At 45.3% G+C, this 20,277-nt stretch overlaps 1 protein-coding gene and 1 long non-coding RNA gene across 12 annotated transcripts in view; one reads left to right on the top strand and one right to left on the bottom strand.

The window, feature by feature from the left end:
* The window catches only part of LOC129462125 (uncharacterized), a 34,119-nt gene extending 16,366 nt beyond the window's left edge, over nt 1–17,753 (top strand). Inside the window, exons 2-4 of the long non-coding RNA XR_008650770.2 lie at nt 11,039–11,192; nt 15,474–15,542; nt 17,167–17,753. This is a non-coding gene — a long non-coding RNA (uncharacterized lncRNA). The remainder of the gene's footprint in view (nt 1–11,038; nt 11,193–15,473; nt 15,543–17,166) is intronic.
* Nucleotides 1,788–20,126, bottom strand: ZSCAN32 (zinc finger and SCAN domain containing 32). 11 transcript variants are annotated; one of them, XM_055241852.2, is made up of 7 exons: nt 20,048–20,123; nt 17,156–17,674; nt 13,623–13,788; nt 10,483–10,577; nt 10,070–10,193; nt 4,163–4,645; nt 1,788–3,415 (listed from the first exon to the last, which is right to left on the bottom strand). In XM_055241852.2, exons 2-7 carry the CDS (start codon nt 17,516–17,518, stop codon nt 2,556–2,558), a joined length of 2,091 nt encoding a protein of 696 aa, XP_055097827.1. In that variant the 5' UTR covers nt 17,519–17,674; nt 20,048–20,123; the 3' UTR covers nt 1,788–2,555. The 11 variants fall into 11 exon arrangements, with proteins under 11 accessions (XP_055097827.1, XP_063472981.1, XP_063472980.1 ...); XM_063616911.1 differs by lacking the exons at nt 10,483–10,577; nt 13,623–13,788 and having other exon boundaries at nt 17,156–17,625; nt 20,048–20,126; XM_063616910.1 differs by lacking the exons at nt 10,483–10,577; nt 13,623–13,788 and having other exon boundaries at nt 20,048–20,109.
* Nucleotides 20,127–20,277: the final 151 nt, after the last annotated feature.

The raw sequence follows: 20,277 nt of genomic DNA, 5'->3' as shown, positions 1-20,277 counted from the left end.
AAGGAGTTCAACAGTTGTACCCCCATTTACCTGGTCACGGTAGGCCCAGGAATGGGAGGAGCCTACTAGTGAGGCCACAAAGGTGTCTCAATTTCCTTATCTCTTCCTTTCACTTGCTCTGGCTCTCCTCATTTATCCAACCACCTTCTCTGAGCTGATAATCCAAAGCCCATCAGTAATTAGTCCACTCCTGTCTCCCCTTCACCATGAATCACCAATGAAGTCATGGTGTCCCAAATAGGTTACATTCCAGCCCACCTCTTTGTCGAGGCCCTTTGAAGATGTTTTTTTCTGAGTTGAGCAGAGGCTGTGAAATATGTGACTTTCGGAGCTGTCCTGCAGAGCTTCTCCTTAGGGGCATGGTCAAGGACAGTGAATGCAGAGAGAAGCAGTGGCCCAGGCAGAGCTCAATAAAGAAACAAAAGTATATTCTCCTCCTCTGCCTTTGCTTCTCCTTCGTCCCCTTAAATTCTCATTTTCTTCTGGCTTTGAGGTAGAAAGCACATTCTCCTTTGCTCATATTTAACTTTTCTCACTTAGAAAAAAAGTGAAGCTCACTGCCAGCACTCGTTTAATTTCATATAAACATGCTCTCTGAGGGTGAAGCAAATGTGACTGATTTTCAGTGTGAAAATAAAATATAAAAACTGTTCTTGGAATTATTTCTAAACAGAAATAACATTAGAATTGCCTGAATCATCAGAATTCTTTCAGAAAAATCAGATTCATCGAATAGATCTTTGGCCTACAACTCTTAGAGAATGATGTTAACATCATATGTAAGAATGCTATGTTTTCTAGGATTTGACATTTTCAGCGATCGAAAATTACTGTATTTCGTAAAAGGAAATACCACTACTAAATGCTGTAAATAGAATGATGTCTTTGGTTTCCAAAGTTGATATACTAGAGCAATGCGAAAATAATAAAAGCGAGATGGCCAGGAGCAGTGTCTCACACCTGTAATCCCAACATTTTGGGAGGCTGAGGCAGGAGGATCACTTGAGGCCAGTTCAAGACCAGCCTGGTCAACATGGCGAAACCCTGTTAGTCGGGCATGGTGTTGCAGGCCTGTAGTCACAGCTACTTGGGAGGCTGAGGCTCAAGAATTGCTTTAACCTGGAATGCAGAGGTTGCAGTGACCTGAGATCACACCACTGCACTCCAGTCTGGGTGACAGAGAGAGACCCTGTCTCAAAAAATAATAAAAGCAAGCTATTTTGTGGCAAAGTTATCTCAGGGTAAACACTGCAGCTCCAAGTGCTGCTGGCAAGTATTCTCAGGGCAAATGCTTAACTTTTCAAAAAGCTCAAGAGACCATGATGCTTGTTTTTCACCATACCTTAGGAAATGTCCTACTACCTTGTGTGCACCAGCCAACCATAGACAAATGTACCTATCTTCTACCACTTTTTATCCATGGCAATTTCATAAAAGTTTAACTATCTGTGACTCATCATAGATGAATTTTAAGTTTGGTTCCTAGTGTTTCTCATATCCATCCTTCCTTTCACCTACCATTCTCATCTGCTAAAGTCTTCAGGAGTCAGAATCTCTTGGTGAACCTTGTTTTTCCCTTGTTTCTATGATCTTCCCTCTCATGATGGCACAAACCCTTCCCAACCCAATTCATTTCCTCTTCCCCATTTCCTACCCCTATTCCTTCTCTGCATGTCCTACTGCCCTGAAACAGACTCTACATTTATATACATCATTTTCAGGACCCTGCAGGCTTCTGCATGAGTATAGTTTCTGACGGAGAAAATTACAACCAAAGGCCAAGGAAGTGGAGGGAGAAACAACTTTATTTTCATCAGAAATTAGTAATGTTTATAAATTTGTTTATAGTAGTTTGTAAATTATTATCAGAAATAGTAATGTCTATAAACCACTTACTTTAAGAGACAATCGGCAACTATGATGAGGGCAATAATAAAAGGAGAAATCTTATAAAAAATTAACCTGGATGTTATGCTTGCTCTAAGGTTAAGTCACTTAGGGAAAAAGATTCAGTATTATCCAGTGGCTTAACCCTCCTTCCTTCTTTCTGTTCGCTTTTTGGTGGTGGCTGGGTTACAAAGAGTAGTGTCTTCTGCCCTGAAGGTAGCAGTATTATGGTGGGTGCCTAGAGGTCAATTATTGGTTTAGAAGAGATTCAGGCCCTTAACTTTTACATGTGCTTCCCAGGAAAGGAGACACTTTCTTTCTCAGCCCTGTGTGAGGACTATGTTAGCCCAGAAAGTGTTCTCGGACCACTGGGTGCCCATTCTCAGTGCTAGGAACAGGAAGACCCTGGTTTCCTGGTAGAATTTATGAATCATACAGCTTTCTCTCCATCAAAACTTTAAGTCACAGGAAGATAGGACTCTGGAGTCACAGGCACAGCCAGGAGAGGTCAGCGTCCTTATGCTGACTCCTGGTCCTAGACATGGGTCTTAAGATCCAGTAGTCAGTAGGTCTGTTGCAAAGTCAGGGACTGGCGAAATCTCTCCACAGCAGAAGAAAGCTCATACATGCTGACCTGAGGAACTTAATCTGACAGTCTTCCTACACACTCATAACACATCTCTTCCTTCCTGTGATGAGAGTACTGCTTTCATGTGTACCATCTGATGACGGGTGAGGGCAGAGCTCTTAGTGAAGCCTCTCTCACAGTGAGAACACCTGTAACGCTTTTCACCAGTGTGGGTTTTTCGGTGGGCACTGAAGTGGGAGTTATTGTTGAAGCTTTTCCCACACTCTGCACACTTGTATGGGCTCTCCCCAGTGTGGATGCGCCGGTGAGCACTGAACTGGGAACTGTTGTTGAATCTCTTTCCGCAGACAATGCACTGGTAAGGCTTCTCCCCCGTATGGGTCCTCTGGTGGACAATGAGGCTGGAGCTCTGGTTGAAGCTTTTCCCACATTGCCAACACTGATAGGGCCTCTCCCCTGTGTGAGTTCGTAGGTGGGCAGTGAGGTTGGAGCGCTCACTAAAGCCTTTCCCGCACTCACTGCACTTGTGAGGCTTCTCGCCTGTGTGGATTCTCTGATGCCGAACAAGATAAGAACTTCGGCTAAAGGTTTTCCCACATTCGGGACATCGAGATACTTTTTCCAGTTCAAGGGCTGGCTTGTGGGGAGAGTGCACACTCTGAAAGCAGTTTTTCCCACAGAGGATATGTGTACAGGCTTTGTCCCTGGCACAAAAACTCTGGTGACTCATCTTCTCCTGGGATGCAGTTTTCTCCTCACTCTCCCCTGGAGAATTTCTACATTGCCTTCTTGATGTTGGCTCACTCTCCAAGCCTTTTTGTAGCTCAGAGTGCCAATAAACTACTCTGGACTTTCTCTGTAAAGCCTTGTTTATTTCTACTTCCTGTGAATCATCCCATTTTAGATTTTCTTTTTTAATCTCATTCTTGATCTCAAAACCTGAAAAAAAAAAACCCACAGAAATACAATGGACTATAAAGAAGGAAAACAATGGAATGCAAAGTTATAACTATACTACATAGAAGAAGTATCTAATTGAAATTCTTCATTTGATTAAGTCTCCTGCTAATTAATAGCTTTTTATTTTCTAATTGTAATATTTTTGAGCTCCAAATTATTACAGGAAAATTATGCCCTCAACTCCAACTTTTCTCCTATCTTTTTTCAGATGTTCTGACACAATGACAAACTGAGGCAAGACATTAAGCTCTATGTCATCTGCCAGTCTGTTTATATGTGTACCCTCAATTCTTGAATGTTCTAACTTCTAGCAGCAGAATAACAAAAGGCAACCCTGGGCTTGGCCAGCTCAAACAGGAAGAAAGCAAGGTGCTAAGTACCCAGCTACCATAGGCTCAGGCTGTGAAAGGCAAGGCCATGCTAGAGGAGGAGGGAGAAGATGGACCTGATCTGGAGGCCTAACCAGCAGTCTGACAATGCATAGTGAAACTCCATGGGAAAAGATGACATGAACTTAGTTGAAAGAGGTTGGCAAATGCAAAATCAGGGCTGTGAAATGCAAAGAAAATAATCTTTTAACTCCATGAAAACCAAAACTTGGATAGGGTCACACATCAAGATGATGATGATGCCAGGATCAGTGACAGCTCCTACTCAACTGCTAGGCTAATGGCCTCTAAAGTGGACTTTGCCATCCTTTGACCATCAGCGCCAAGGGAGTCTTACCAAATCTGTTTGGGAACAGCACTGGCAGGTCAAGTTTCCTGACTTCCTGGCCAGGATTCCTGAAGTCCTTTTCATCCCTGTCTGCACCACCCACAGTGCCATCTTCTACCTCCGTGGGTTCCCCATTCTGGTGATTCAGCTCTCTAGCCTCAATATCACTTCCTTCTTGGCCAGGTACAGCATCGCTTGCCATAGGAGGTGCAGAGACCCAGGAGCTTGAAAGAGCATCCATTTCCTCATAAAAGATACAAGGCTCAGGCACGCGGCTTCTCCTCACTTTGCGGTAACTCAATGGTAGGCTTTTGAACTTGGTGCGACACTGTTCTGGGGTCCGCAGAAAACCCTGCTCCCAGAGTCCTTCCGCCATGGCCCTGTAGATCTGGCTGTTCTGCTGACAGGTCTGGAGTTTTCCATAAAATTGAGAACTACTAAGAATAGCCAGGAGTGTCTTGGTCTCTTCATAGCCCCAGGGCACACCTGTTGCTGGGGGACAAAGAATAGGTCAATCAGATCTGTCAGTTAGATCATGGAGGACTGTACATACTGCAGTGCGTGGTTTTGGCAGCTTAAAAAGTTACATCCAATCGCTTCTCGGCCTTTTGGCTAAGATCAAGTGTAAAAAGTTACATCCTAGGCTGGGCGCGGTGGCTCACACCTGTAATCCCAGCACTTTGGGAGGTCAAGGCGGGCAGATCACGAGGTCAAGAGATCGAGACCATCCTGGCCAACATGATGAAATCCCATCTCTGCTAAAAATACAAAAAAAAAATAGCTGGGTGTAGTGCCGTGCGCCTGTAGTCTCAGCTACTCGAGAGGCTGAGGAAGAAGAATCACTGGAACCCAGGAGGCAGAGGTTGTAGTAAGCTGAGACTGTGCCACTGCACTCCAGCCTGATGACAGAGAGAGAATTCCATGCTCATGGGTAGGAAGAATCAATATCATGAAAATGGCCATACTGCCCAAGGTAATTTATAGATTCAATGCTGTCCCCATCAAGCTACCAATGACTTTCTTCACAGAATTGGAAAAAACTACTTTAAAGTTTATACGGAACCAAAAAAGAGCCCGCATTGCCAAGTCAATCCTAAGCCAAAAGAACAAAGCTGGAGGCATCATGCTACCTGACTTCAAACTATACGACAAGGCTACAGTAACCAAAACAGCATGGTACTGGTACAATAATAGAGATATAGACCAATGGAACAGAACAGAGCCCTCAGAAATGATGCTGCATATCTACAACCATCTGATCTTTGACAAACCTGACAAAACAAGAAATGGGAAAAGGATTCCCTATTTAATAAATGGTGCTGGGAAAACTGGCTAGCCATATGTAGAAAGCTGAAACTGGATCCCTTCCTTACACCTTACACAAAAATTAATTCAAGATGGATTAAAGACTTAAACGTTAGACCTAAAACCATAAAAACCGTAGAAGAAAACCTAGGGACTACCATTCAGGACATAGGCATGGGCAAGGACTTCATGTCTAAAACACCAAAAGCAATGGCAACAAAAGCCAAAATTGACAAATGGGATCTAATTAAACCAAGGAGCTTCTGCACAGCAAAAGAAACTACCATCAGAGTGAACAGGCAACCTACAGAATGGGAGAAAATTTTTGCAATCTACTCATCTGACAAAGGGCTAATATCCAGAATCTACAATGAACTCCAACAAATTTACAAGAAAAAAACAACCCCATCAAAAAGTGGGCAAAGGATATGAACAGACACTTCTCAAAAGAAGACATTTATGCAGCCAAGAGACACATGAAAAAATGCTCATCATCACTGGCCATCAGAGAAATGCCAAATCAAAACCACAATGAGATACCATCTCACACCAGTTAGAATGGTGATCATTAAAAAGTCAGGAAACAACAGGTGCTGGAGAGGATGTGGAGAAACAGAACACTTTTACACTGTTGGTGGGACCGTGAACTAGTTCAACCATTGTGGAAGTCAGTGTGGCGATTCCTCAGGGATCTAGAACTAGAAATACCATTTAACCCAGCAATCCCATTACTGGGTATATACCCAAAGGATTATAAATCATGCTGCTATAAAGACATATGCATATGTATGTTTATTGCAGCACTGTTCATTCACAACAGCAAAGACTTGGAACCAAGCCAAATGTCCAACAATGATAGACTGGATTAAGAAAATGTGGCACATACACACCATGGAATACTATGCAACCATAAAAACTGATGAGTTCATGTCCTTTGTAGGGACATGGATGAAGCTGGAAACCATCATTCTCAGCAAACTATCACAAGGACAAAAAACCAAACACCGCATGTTCTCACTCATAGGTGGGAAATGAACAGTGAGAACATATGGACACAGGAAGGGAAACATCACACTCCGGGAACTGTTGTGGGGTGAGGAGAGGGGGGAGGGATAGCATTTGGAGATATACCTAATGTTAAATGACGAGTTACTGGGTGCAGCACACCAACATGGCACATGTATACATATGTAACTAACCTACATGTTGTGCACATGTACTCTAAAACTTAAAGTATATAAAAAAAAAAAGAAGTTACATCCTGGTTTCTCAAACTGTGCTACAGCTGGCTATTGTTATTTCTAGGAAGAAATCTCACTGTGGCTTTTTGTCTAAAACATGAAAACTTTTAGTATAATATAAAAGACATTCCCTCCACTGAGAAGGACTTGTAGGGTTATTTACTAAAGCTGCCTTTTTAATTTATCTTTAATTATCCTCAATCCTACTCATTTCTCCTGGAGAGGTGGCTGGCAATAAGGGTAGTGGCTTGCCTGCCTTGACAGTTGTGGGACTTCCTGATGGCGGCCACATAAGAGGACACAGTGAAAGCTGATACTCAAGGAAAGCAAAAGATTCAGGGGACAGAGGAGCTGGTTGTAAGGATATATCTGCCTGTTCCCTCCCTGATACAGGAATACCTCCTCATCCGGCCCATCTCTATCTGTTTATATGTCTTGTCATCCTTGTAGATACAGGAAACTAAACGACAGCAGTTAACACACCAAGGTAAGAATGAGTAGTAAACACCTGAGAAGAGCAGTTCAGGATGACTGGCTACTAAAGAACCCTCACCACACACACCTGCTGCCCATCTGGGCCAGTTCATGATGACAGATTTGACTAGAGCTGTCCCAGCAAGTGCATTCCAACATCTGGTCATGATGCTCTGAAGGGCACCAGCCTCTTCTTGTCACCCCCTCTACTCCACGCTGAGCCACCATCACCTCATGCCTGGATCACTGCATAGCCTATCTGGTCTTCTTGCTTCCACTCTGGACCTTCTACGGTCTACTTTCAACCCAACAGCCAGAGGGAGTCCCCTCCTTTGTTATTCAATGTAACTAACACTGAGTGCCTACAATGCCAGTTTCTGAGAAATAAATATAAATATTACATGAACTCTGCCTTCAAGGAGGTCACAGTCTTGGCCGGGCGTGGTGGCTCACGCTTGTAATCCCAGCACTTTGGGAGGCCGAGGCGGGCGGATCACGAGGTCAGGAGATCGAGACCACAGTGAAACCCCGTCTCTACTAAAAATACAAAAAAAAAAAAAAATTAGCTGGGCGTGGTGGTGGGCGCCTGTAGTCCCAGCTACTCGGAGAGGCTGAGGCAGGAGAATGGCGGAAACCCGGGAGGCGGAGCTTGCAGTGAGCAGAGATTGCGCCACTGCACTCCAGCCTGGGCGACAGAGCGAGACTCCGTCTCAAAAAAAAAAAAAAAAAAAAAAAAAAAGGAGGTCACAGTCCTATAGAAGTCTCTAGCAAAGAGACACAAATAAATGTTTACGTAGAGTTAAGTGCCAAATAAAGTGAAATACTCAAAGTGGTCCTTTTAAAACTTACTCCTCTGCCCAGAACTGCACAAGTCTCCCCCATTTCACTCAGAAGAAGAAAGTCCTTCATGTAGGGCCTCATGATCCTATATTAGTACTTCTCAAATTATCTATGAAGGACAGGAGTCTTGTGCTTATTTCTTTTGTAAAATACAATAAAAATGCAACCGAATAGTGCAGCAGTGTCAAATTGTTATAAAAGTTTCTAATTGCTCCCTCTCAGTCTCAGCTGGCAGCACTCATTTGATCTGGCTTTCTGAGCTCGTTTTCTCATTACTCATGGGTGTACTCTGTGCCAGTGAACTGGCATGCCCACCTCGCTCCAGTCCAAGTCATTGCGTCTGTCTTACACTCCTCCTCCATGTAGGATATGGCTGCGTGGCTCATCCCTCCTCCTTCGGCAAGTCTTTTCAAATGTCATTTTCTCAATGAGGGCGACCCTGAGGACCCAACCTGAAAACTGCAAACCAACCTCTGCCCTGGCACTCCCATCACTCTGCTCTGGTGCTGCTTCTCTCCCATCGTGCTTATTGCCCTCTAGCATCTTCTGCCGCTTACTGATTATGCTATGGTCTGTCTCTTCCCACAGGGCAGGAATCTTTATCTGTTTGTTCACTGTTGTATCCCTAACGACCTAGAACTAGGTCTGAGATACTGTAGGCACTAAATTAATATTTGTGGAAAGAATGACTTGTCCTCTCACATTCTGTCTCAACTCTTACCTCTAATTTTAAAGGATCCTGAATGGTTGACAAGAAACCAAAAGTGTGTGGGGACTACAAGCCCTCATTCAATAAGCCTAATGTTGTAGCAGTTAAAATTATAGGTACCATTACATGAAATATTCAGAATAGCTCAATCCATAGAGACAGAATGAAGACTGGTGTCTGCCAGGGGCTTGCAGGGGGAGGACGGGGAGAAACTGCTGGATGGTTGTGGGATCTTACTTTGGAGTGATGGACAAGTTCTGGAACTGGACGTGGTGGTAATTATACAACACTCTGAAAGTGCTAGATGCCAAAGAATTGTTCACTTTACAGTGGTTAATTTTATGTCATGTGAATGTCACCTAATAAGTTAAAAATCACAAGTACAAAAATATTTATATCTCACCTTATTGTATTATCCATATATACTTAGTAATACAAATCTCAATACAGAGTTCAAACAGACACTATACTCTCCTGCAACTGGACAAAGATAAGGTGCAGAAGCCTGAAGAAGCAGCAAGAAATGGCACATGCTGAAGCCAGGAAACCTGGAGTTCCTGGCAAAGGAGGGGAGGGATCGCAGGGGCAGAGCAGGGAAAAACCACACACCACTGGGGAGGGCAACATTGTAGAGTGAGGCAGGGGCAGTGTCACAGGGCCTGTGTTCACAGCCTTGTGTAGTCCCTCCCACCCTGGGCTTAGCCAGGAGAACCCTGCATGTGAAGCAGCAGAGGAGACATCTAGGCCCAGTGAGCTGCACAGTGTCTGTTTCTGAATCTGGATGGTCAGGGAGGCTGCTCTGAGGAGGAGGCATTTGGCCCAGATGGGACAGAACTGATTTCAGAAAGGCAAGAGAGCGGTCTGCTTGGCAGAACCTTCCCCAAGTGTCCTGAGATGCTGGGAAAGGGCCTGGTTCCTCCCGGAAGGCCTGGGCATAGTAGACTGTCCCGGTTGGGTGGTTTTATTTGTTAATCTCCTCTGCCACTGGAGAAACTTGGGAGCGACTACTGCTACCTGTGTGCATGAGCACATGTGTGCTCCTGGTGGCCACCTGTCTGGCTCCGGCTCTGGACTGCTTGTTCTGACTCTGTCTCGCTATCACATTTTGCTTCTCCACCCTGTCACCCTTCACCTCCCATGTTCTTGACTGCCGGTCACACATGCTGCCCCTTTCTTTTGATCTCTGCCTGTGTCTCTCTTGCCTGCTCTGGTTCCCCATTTACTTCCTCCTTTCCCTCCACCCAACAGTCTCCCCATTCCCTCTGTCTCCCTCCCTCTCAAGTCCTTTCAGCCTCTCTGAACAACTGAACACATCCACCCGGACCTGGAGGGATGATGGATCCTTACCCAGAGAGACGTGTCTGTCCTTCCTCTGCGTGGCACCCCTGTAGAGGGCCCTTTGTGCAGGGCCTGGGCACATCCATTCTTGCTGACAGAGGGATACAGCTCTGTTGTCACACGTGGCTGGTCCCTGTAACAACACTGGAGCTGCTGCTACCGATAAAATAGCACCACTCTAGCCTGGGGTGGGGGCAGAGACAGGATCACAGTTGTCAGATCGGGGGCAAGGCAAAGGCAGGGGAGGTCAGCTCCCAGTGGGACAGGTTCTGAGCCATGTGATGATGTCAGAATGGACAGAATCAAAATGACCCCAGAAGCCCCATGGACCACACAGAATCTTTCTCATGTCTTTGGAAATGAAGAGGGTTTTGGGGTGAGAGTGGGTACTCAGGAGACAGAAGGCATCAACCACAGCTCACCTGGGACCCAGCTGTCCAGACCACAGCACCTGTCTCCTGGTCGTGGAGACCTGTGTTTTGAGGCAGGTTCCTGGGAGCCTGAGGAGCAAGCCAGGCTGGGGGAAAAAACAGCCCCTATTAGAGGGCGGCTTCCACACCACAGCACAGAGCAGAAGCTCTCAAAGTGGGCTCCTGGGCCAGCCGCATCAGCAGCCCCTGGCAACCCATCAGAAACACAAATTCTGGGGCTCCACCTCAGATCTGAATCAGAAATTCTGGAGGTGGGGCCTAGGACTCTGTATCATCACTCTCCCACCTCCGAATGAGTCTGAGGCAAACTCAAGTTTGAGAACCACTGCCAGAGCTCATGGCCTCTGTGAGTTGAGAAGTTCCATTCATGAGATTCCTCTTGGCATAAAAGCTTTTTCTTTTCTTTCATTTTAAAGAAATATATACATGTCACGGAAAAAAAGACAATCATAGTGGGAAAACAAAAATCTCTCCATAGCCCTGCCATCCAAAGATAACCACAGTACTCTAAAATACCACAGTAACAGAAACCTTTTATATTTTTCAGACCAAGATAATACATTTTTTAAGTCTCCAACTTCAAGAATTGTACAAATATGACTGTGACATTGCTTAAAAATATAGGAAAATTAAAAAAAATTGTACAAATAAAATGAATCATGTTTACGACTTACTAATGGAACTTCAGTGGCAACTCAGAGGTATGTGACCCTTGGGGAGGTGACAACACTCCAGATCTGTGAGTGGCCCATGGGCCTGGGAAGCAGAGGGAGCCTAGCCTGGAAGGCAGCAAGTCCTGCTTCTCTTTACTCACAGCCCCCTGCTGTCCCAAAGCCTTGGAAATCACACACAGAACACAGGTGTTCCCAAGGATTAAAAGGAAATAAATGCTAAGTGGCAAAGTTTATAAAGATGTTGACAAGAGTATTTACTTTGCTTAAAAAAAAACTAAAATTGGCTGGGTGCGGTGGCTCACACCTGTAATCCCAGCACTTTGGGAGGCTGAGGCGGGCAGATCACCTGAGGTCAGGAGTTCGAGACCAGCCTGCCGAACATGGCGAAACCCTGTCTCTACTAAAAATACAAAAAATTAGCCAGGCGTGGTGGCAGGCACCTGTAATCCCAGCTACTCAGGAGGCTGAGGCAAGAGAATCACTGGAACCCAGGAGGCAGAGATTGCAGTGAGCCGAGATCATGCCACTACACTCCAGCCTGGGCGACAAGAGTGAAACTCCATCTCAAAAAAAAACAAAACAAAACAAAAAAAACTAAAATCTCTTAGACAATTTTCCAGTTTATCAACACAGGTTTGCCAACTTAAACATCATCAAGACACAGTGTTTTTCAGGCTGGGTGTGGTGGCACATGCCTGTATTCCCAGCACTTTGGGAGGCTGAGGCAGGAGGACTGCTTGAACCCAGCAGTTTGAGGCAGCAGTGAACTATGATGGCACCACTGCACTCCAGCCTGGGCGACAGAGCAAGACCCTGTCTCTTAAAAAAACTTACCTAGCAACCTGTAATGGCAGCTTTCAATTAAACAGAAAAGGCAGCAGGTATCTAGCCAAATTACTTCATGGAAAAAGACTTATAAAAATATAGACCCTTGGAATATCCATGCAATGGAATATTATTCAGCCATCAAAAGGAACAAAGGTACTGATACATGCTCAAAACATGAAAAGTGAAAGAAGGCAGACACAAAAGGTCACATAATACATGTGATTCAACTTACATGAAATGTCCAGAACAGGTAAATCCATGGAAACAGAATGGGGAGCAACTGTTTAATGGGTACAAGGTTTCCTTTTCGGGATGATAAAAATGTTTTGAAACTAGACAGAGGTGATGGCTGCATAACACTGTGAATGTACTAAGCATAACTGAATTGTTCACTTTGAAATGGTTAATTTTATGTTATGTGAACTTCAATTAAAAAAAATTTTTTTTTTTTTTTTGGTAGAGACAAGATCTTGTTATGTTGCCCAGGTTGGTCTCGAACTCCTAGGCTCAAGCTGTCTTCCCGCTTCAGCCTCCGAAAGTGCTGAGGTTACAGGCATGAGCCATCGCACCCAGCCAAGATAATTTTTTTAGTTAAAAAAAGTTTTCTAAGGCTGGGCATGGTGGCTCATGCCTGTAATCCCAGCACTTTGGGAGGCCGAGGCAGGCGGATCACGAGGTGAGGAGATCGAGACCATCCTGGCTAACATGGTGAAACCCCATCTCTACTAAAAATACAAAAAATTAGCTGGGCATGGTGGCGGGTGCTTTAGTCCCAGCTACTCAGGAGGCTGAGGCAGGAGAATGGCGTGAACCTGGGAGGCAGAGCTTGCAGTGAGCCAAGATCGCGCCACTGCACTCCAGCCTGGGTGACAGAGCAAGACTCCGTCTCAGAAAACAAAGAAACAAAAAAAGTTTTCTAAAAAAATTAAGACAAGTAAAAACAAAAAATAGAGCTCTGGAAGAAAGGCAAAAATAATAAAAATGTCTTCTGGAAAAGATTAAGTTGGATGGGGAAGGGGATTTAATGTCTTCAAGTATATGAAAAACTGCTGTGCAGAAGGTGAAGGTAACCATGTTCACCTTTAATGACGCCTGATTCTTTAGTAACAGAATTGTAATAAAAAAGAATTATGCTAACACATAATCTCTGTTCCTACTTTAAGTGCTATTACCCTCAACTGAAATGTGTAATCTTGCTTTTGGATATGGAGATATATATATATATTTTTTATTTATTTATTTATTTTTTTTGAGACAGCCCAGAGAGGAATACAGTGGCACGATCTTGGCTCACTGCAACCTCCACCTCCTGGGTTCAAGCAATTCTCCTGCCTCAGCCTCCTGAGTAGCTGGGATTACCATGCCCAGCTAATTTTTTGTATTTTTAGTAAAAACAGGGTTTCATGATGTTAGCAAGGCTGGTCTCAAACTCTTGACCTCAGGTGATCCGCCTGTCTGGTCTTCCAAGGTACTGGGATTACAGGCGTGAGCTACCACGCCCTGCTGGTTTTTGGATATATTTCAAAGGCATTTAGTCTGGAACCCTTGGGTGGACCCAGTTCAGACCTTTGTTTCCAGTAAATGATTGTTTCTCACCTGCCTCAGGTGAGGACAGAGGCTTCTGCTTACCTTCTGACTGTTCCCCTGGTCTTTGGTGTGAGCTCTGTGATCCCCTAATAGTCGGTTCCTCTGGCTGAACCTCCTGTTTCCATTGAGATCTCAGTGATTCTCTGGTTGCTCCCAAAGAGGCCATCTCCTCCATGAGTACTTTCAAGGCCTTCTCAGAATCTGGGACCTGAGAACAGACCCCATTATCTATCACTACAAATTCCTGCCTAAGCTGGACTTTACAACTCCTAAGAGTGGTGTTAAAAAATAATGTGTAACATAAGGAAGCAGAAGAGAAACATCTAGGAGCCACTGTATTGCTGCTGTAATAAAATAAAAATTAATAGAATTAGGTCTTTGAGGGTGCAGTAGCTTACGCCTGTAATCCCAGCACTTTGGGGGGCCGAGGCAGGCAGATCATGTGAGGTCAGGAGTTCAAGACCAGCCTGGCAACATGGTGAAACCTTGTCTCTACTAAAAATACAAACATTAGCTGGGCATAGTGGTGTGAATCTGTAACCTCAGCTACTTGGGAGGCTGAGGCAGGAGAATCACTTGAACCCAGGAGGCGGAGGTTGCAGTGATCCAAGATCACGCCCCTGCACTCCAGCGTGGACAACACAGCAAGACTCTGTCTCAAAAACAAAAAAAAACTCTCTGAAGTGGTTAAGATTATTTATATGACAGCACCTAGCATAGAGCCTGACACACCAGAACTGTTAAAAACTGAAATATATTTGTTAGAAGAGAGAATGTCAGCTTTCACTTTAGCAAACCCCCATGACTTCAGCACTAGGCCATTTCCTCTGCCCCCCAAATCCAGTATCAGTTCTGTCTTCAAAAGAGACCTCGCATTGGTCCTCTCTCTTCACCTTATGGCTCCATCAGGGTCCAGGATACTATCTGCTGTCTGCATCCTCTCTACTGCTGGATCCTCCAATCCATTCTCTCTACATGGAATCCAGTGTGATCTTTTTAAAATCTAGAGTCCTGTCCCTCCGTAGTAACAACACTCTTCAGTGGCTTCCCACTGCACACAGAATAAAATCCAAACTCCTCTTCGCAGCCTAAAAGGCCCAGCATCATTCTGCCCTGCCTCCTCCCTTTCTCTCACGGTACTCTTCCCCAGTCTCTGAGCTCCAGCCACAAGCCCTCCCTTCTTCCTCTCAAACCTGCCCAGTCTTTTCCCACCTTAGGCTCTTGGTATGTGCTGTGCCCTCTGTCTGGAGTACTCTCCTCCCAGCTCTTGGGACAACTGGTTCCTTCTTCTCCTTCAGTGTCACTCAGAGAGGCCCTGCCTCACAACCTATCTCCCAACACTCCAGTTATCACATCACTCTGCTCATTTCCTTCCAAGCACTCATCTGAAATGATCTTTATGGTTTACTTTTGATTTATGATTGTCTGTTTCCCCCATGGACTGCGGGCTCCAGCACGCCAGGGGCCGTGTCTGTCCTGTTCACTGTAAAATCCCCAATATCACAGTCACTGAAAATCAACTTTTGTCTTTCAGAGCCATCTTCATTCTTTAAGTCCCATGCTTATAACAAACACTCTTAAAGGGAATGAAGAGAGGTACAGAGAGGCAAGTGGGGTCCTGAGAAATTATATCAACCTCCATTACTACTACCCACCTCCACTTCTTGCTCTCTCCTTAATTTTCATGATAGGTGATACGGTTTGGCTGTGTCCCCACCCAAATCTCATCTTCAATTGTAGTTCCCATAATCCCCACGTGTCATGGGAGGGACCTAGTGGGACGTAATTGAATCATGGGGGCAGTTTCCTCCATGCTGTTCTAGTGATAGTAAGTTCTCACGGCTTCCCCCTTCACTCAGTTCTCATTCTTCTCTTTCCTGCTGCCATGTGAAGAAGGACGTGTTTGCTTCCCCTTCCGCCATGACTGTAAGTTTCCTGAGGCCTCCCCAGCCATACAGAACTGTGAGTCAATTAAACCTCTTCTCTTTATAAATTATCCAGTCTTGGGTATGTCCTTATAGCAGTGTAAGAACGGACTAATAAATTAGGTTTCAAATAGGTGTTTAACCTATACACTCCTGCACTGTTTTCTTTTATATTAAGAGTGTGGGCCGGGCACAATGGTTCACACCTGTATTCCCAACACTTTGGGAGGCTGAGGTGGGTGGACTGCCTGAGCTCAGAAGGTCAAGACCAGCCTGAGCAACATGGCAAAACCTCATCTGTAGTAAAAAACAAAAATTAGTTGGGCATGGTGGCATGCACCTGTAGTCTCAGCTACTTGGGGGGCTGAGGCAAGAGGATCACTTGAACCCAGGAGGTTGAGACTGCAGTGAGCCGCATTCATGCCACTGCACTCCAGCCTAAGTGACAGACAAAGACCGTGTCAAAAAATAAATAAATAAACCTAACGGTGATTCCGACATGGTTAAGGATAAGAAGAGGAGAGACCATCAAACAGAGTGATGGAAGGGGAACTGGGCTAGGATGACTTTTGGTATACTGGGATTCCCACTCTATTTACAATAGTTCAGTTCTCCAAGCTCTACCTTCATACAAGTGCTACTGCACCTCTCCATTCAATCTTACTTAGGAATAAGAGTCCCATTCCCACAGATTTCAGACTAATTTCCTCAACTTCTTCCCTGATGCATCACCATCAAGCTGCTCTTCCCCTCTCTAAATTAAGTCAAAAGTACTAACTCTTCAATCCTACCAAATTTCATCTACATCCCCCTTCACTCGTTCCTCTTCCCACAGCCCGTGCACATCCCTACCTCCTCACTGGGAAACACAAGCATATCTGCTGCCTAGGTCCTTCCCATTCCAGCCATGCAGACTCTGGCACCCAGCGAGCTGCTTCCTGCTCTGATCACAGACCCACTCAGGCTGACCAATGTTCCTCTGACCTGTGCCCTCCATTACTCTAGGCCTCTCCCAGACTTACTCAATTTCAGTTGCCTTCCTCCTACCAACTCTTCCACAACCGAAGCTGGCGTGTTACTTTTCCTCTTCCTGTGCCTTTCCCACCTCCCCGCTCCAAGAAGATATAAGCTGGTTACACTGATCAGATCTCAGGCCTAGTCCTGACTGTAAGAGGATATTTTATGAATCCATCAGTGTCCCAAACTGAACGCTTAATCCCGGCAGCAAGAACCAGGGCAAGGCCTGGCTCTAATATAATTTTGTTGAGTGTACAACACATGTCACTCTGCCCTCAAAGAAGCTCCTAGCATTAAACTAGATTTTCATTCACTAGCATCTCTAGTTTTCCTCCATCCCCTGAATGAAGGAGAGTTGTCCTTTCCCTGGCCTTGTTTTCAAGAATTTTTCTGAGTGTTTTTACCACTTTAATTAGGGACTTCAAACATTACTAAATATATGAATGTCTAGCAGCTGTATCCACAGATGAGAAATTCTTCCCGATTATAAGGGCATAGGACCAACCCAAGATAGCCAAGACCTGTGGGCAGCAGAGGGCTACTGTGTGTTTCTCAACCAAGCACCTCTCCAGTAACTGGATTCCCCAACAGCTTCATAACCAAAACCACAAAGTTCCGACTTCCTTTTCTCACCTGTTGTCCAGGAGCTCTCTGTACATCCTCAACCAGAGCCACAGCTTCCTCGCCGTTTTCTGGATGCTGCTCCCTCACCCAGGTCTGGATCTCCTCTGGCAAGATAGTCAGAAACTGCTCCAAAACCAGCAGCTCCAGGATTTCCTCTTTCGAGTGGGTCTTCGGCCTCAGCCACTGACAACAGAGTTCCCAGAGTTTGCTAAAAGCTTCATGGGGGCCAGTTACCTCCTGGTAGCAAAACTGCCTGAAGCGCTGACGGGAGGCCTCGGAGTCAGGGCTGTTACCCTGGAGGGCTGATTTCTGGCCCTGTGTGGGATCCTTGTTTGAGGATGGGTGTGCCTCGGTACTCTTCACTGCAGCCATTTGCTTCAACGAACTGGCTTACTCTGGTTGCCACTTCTACCCTGGAGATCAGAGTCCATCTTTCCCACATCACTGGGAAGCCATGTTCTCCTGCAAGGAATGTCTTTCTGTAATCCGTGGGACATGAGAGTGTCAGACATGCGCAGAGACTCACAGCTGAAAAAAAGGGCTCAACTTTCAAGGATGTCTGAAGACGATGGAAAAAGACAGTATAAACCTATCAGACATTCTTTCACTCTGGTTCTTGTGATTTACTTTCTATCCCTTTCCTTTACTCCCTCCACAAATCTACACCAAGGATCCAAAACACTAGAAATAGTGAAACTGCCTTTGAAAAAACCATTAACAGTGAGAAGATTATGACACTAAAAGAGACAGGATCTAACCAACTCCATCTTGCTCTTAACCTCCAAACTGCCCTTGGTCATTCCTGGGCGTGGGCCAAGCTAGCTTTGGGAGAAATTTAGTTTATAGTTTGAATGATAATAACCCTTCCCAAAACTAAACTGCCTTTGTAAAACTAATTAAAGACCACTAGGTTAGGAGGATGAGAGGGGCCTGAATTCTGCTAAGGTGTAGGCATAATGAAATGATTATCCAGAGTTCACAAGATTTGCAACTTCCCCAATTAAATAAGATCACGATTGTAGAACCTAAGATTGGCCTTTTGAGATGTCTTTTGAGGCCTCTGCTTTCTGACGACCAGATGGCCCCACCCAGACCAGGGACTCCTCTGTGGCTCCCACCCAAAATCGCACTCAGCACACAAGAGTGGTGCACTCCAGACTGGGCAACAAGAGTGAGACTCTGTCTCAAAAAAAAAAAAGTCCCTCTCATTGGTTCTGGTGGGGATATTAATTACAATACCCACTTCCCCAGAAGTGGGCATATGACACACAGCTAAGCCTATCAAAATTTTCGCAGATTTTACATGAGAGGTAGGGAAAGCTCTTAATTTTCTGGGAATTGCTAAATTGGGCAAATGTAAGACCAGAGTTGTCTGCAACTATGTCCCACTCTCTACTCCACTCTTCCATCACAGGAGTGAGCCTGTTTACAAGAGGACAATATACTCAAGTCTTGACAACATGTTGGGATCTCCAAGGCCAGTTTATGTAAGGCAATATTTTATTTTTTTAAGAGTTAATTTTAAAAATACTTTTATATAATTTAAAATTAAACAATAAATAACTTTTAAAAATAATTTTATTTCTTTATCTTTAGAGATGGAGTCTCACTCTGTTGCCAGGATGGTCTCAAACTCCTGAACTCAAGCGATCCTCCCACCTTAACCTCCCAAAGTGTTAGGATTACAAGTATAAGCCACCATGCCTGACCTTAAAAATAATTTTAAATAGAGGCTAACTTTTGTATTTTTTGTAGAGGTGGGGTTTCACTATGTTGCCCAGGCTGGTCTCAAACTCCTGTGCTCAAGTGATCCTCCCACCTTGGCCTCCCAAAGTGCTGGGATTACAGGTGTGAGCCACTGCACTGGCGAAGGCAGTCTTTTTTTAATGAGTTTGTGTTGGTTTTTAACTACTTAAAACACAGATTAAAGCAGATCGTAATTTACATTTTCTACAGGGGCTGATACACCCTCACCATGTGGTATTAAAATGGATCCAGCATGCACAACAATATGAATATACTCAGGACTACTGAGCTGTACACTTAAAAATGGTTAAGATGGTAAATGTTTTTTAAAAATTAAAGAATTTTTTTTATATTTTAAAAATGGATTTGGGTTCCCGTTTCTCAAACAACTTGAACTGCCTTCACTTAAATTCTCTTTACATTTCAGTGCTTCTATAGATAGAGAAATCAAGGGCATTATTATTGTTAGCACTGCTTTTTAGCCAAAAAAACTGAGAGCGATGAAGTATCTTGTCTAAAGCATCACACAGCACAACTCCTAGGCAGAAAGGCCAGGACTAGAACCTGCACCCCTTGCCTTCATTATGTTCATCCTGTGCCTTACCTGGCTGAAGAATAATAAAAGCTCTTCTAACTTCATGCAGAAGGCGGAACCTGCACCCCTCTTGACTCCTTTTGACCCCTTACCTCCCACTCATCGTTAAATTTTAAAATGCTGTTCTCTGAAAATTTTACTTCACTCTAGCGATGGCCCAAACAGTCGGAAAAAAATGCAGCATGAGGATGGGGAGCCAGGTTGATAGGTTTTTCACTTAGTAACTATTTATTGAGTACTCAGAACGCACTCGGTGCCAGGGTCAGGCACTGTGGATGAGGAGGGAGTGGGCGAGACAGGGACGAGATGAGCAGGGTCAGGCCAGGGGGTCCCGGGGCGCCGGCGCTCAGGCTCGGGGTGATCCGCGCGGTGGGAGCGGGGCACGGTGACCGCGGCGCGTCTGGGGACGCCCGGCCTGAGGGAGGCTGCCTGTCCCACGGAGACGCCCATCGGGGCCGGACCCAAACGCCTCGGAGAAGACTCCCAGCAGGGAGGGGCTCCTCGGCCGTCGCAGGGCCCAGCCGCTAATCCCGCCAGCCGCAAGGATGCGGACAACTCACCGGATACCAGCACTCGCGACTGCACAAACTCCCTCAGTCTCCGGGCCGGAAGTCAGCGGCGCGATTCGCTCCGCCCACTACGCACGCCCCTGCGCAGGCCCGCAAGCCGAATTGCCGGACTGCAGCTCCCGGGATGCACTGCGACGGTATTGACAGACGCAGCAACCAATAGACGGTAGAGAATGCCCTTGGCAGGAGGCGGGCCCTCTCAGTAGTTGTCCTCAGCGGCC

Source organism: Symphalangus syndactylus, chromosome 14, assembly GCF_028878055.3.
Source record: "Symphalangus syndactylus isolate Jambi chromosome 14, NHGRI_mSymSyn1-v2.1_pri, whole genome shotgun sequence".
NCBI classification, from domain to species: Eukaryota; Metazoa; Chordata; class Mammalia; order Primates; family Hylobatidae; genus Symphalangus; species Symphalangus syndactylus.
Note: the sequence above shows the minus strand (reverse complement) of the source record. Positions and strands in the feature narration are given on the sequence as shown.

Coding starts and splice junctions, on each gene's coding strand:
- ZSCAN32 (XM_055241852.2), bottom strand. CDS start 17,518: ATGGCTGCAGTGAAGAGTACCGAGGCACACCCATCCTCAAACAAGGAT. Junction 10,194..10,482: donor TCTGGACAGCTGGGTCCCAG/GTGAGCTGTGGT, acceptor GTGTTGTTACAG/GGACCAGCCACGTGTGACAA. Junction 3,416..4,162: donor GCTGTTCCCAAACAGATTTG/GTAAGACTCCCT, acceptor TTTTTTTTTCAG/GTTTTGAGATCAAGAATGAG.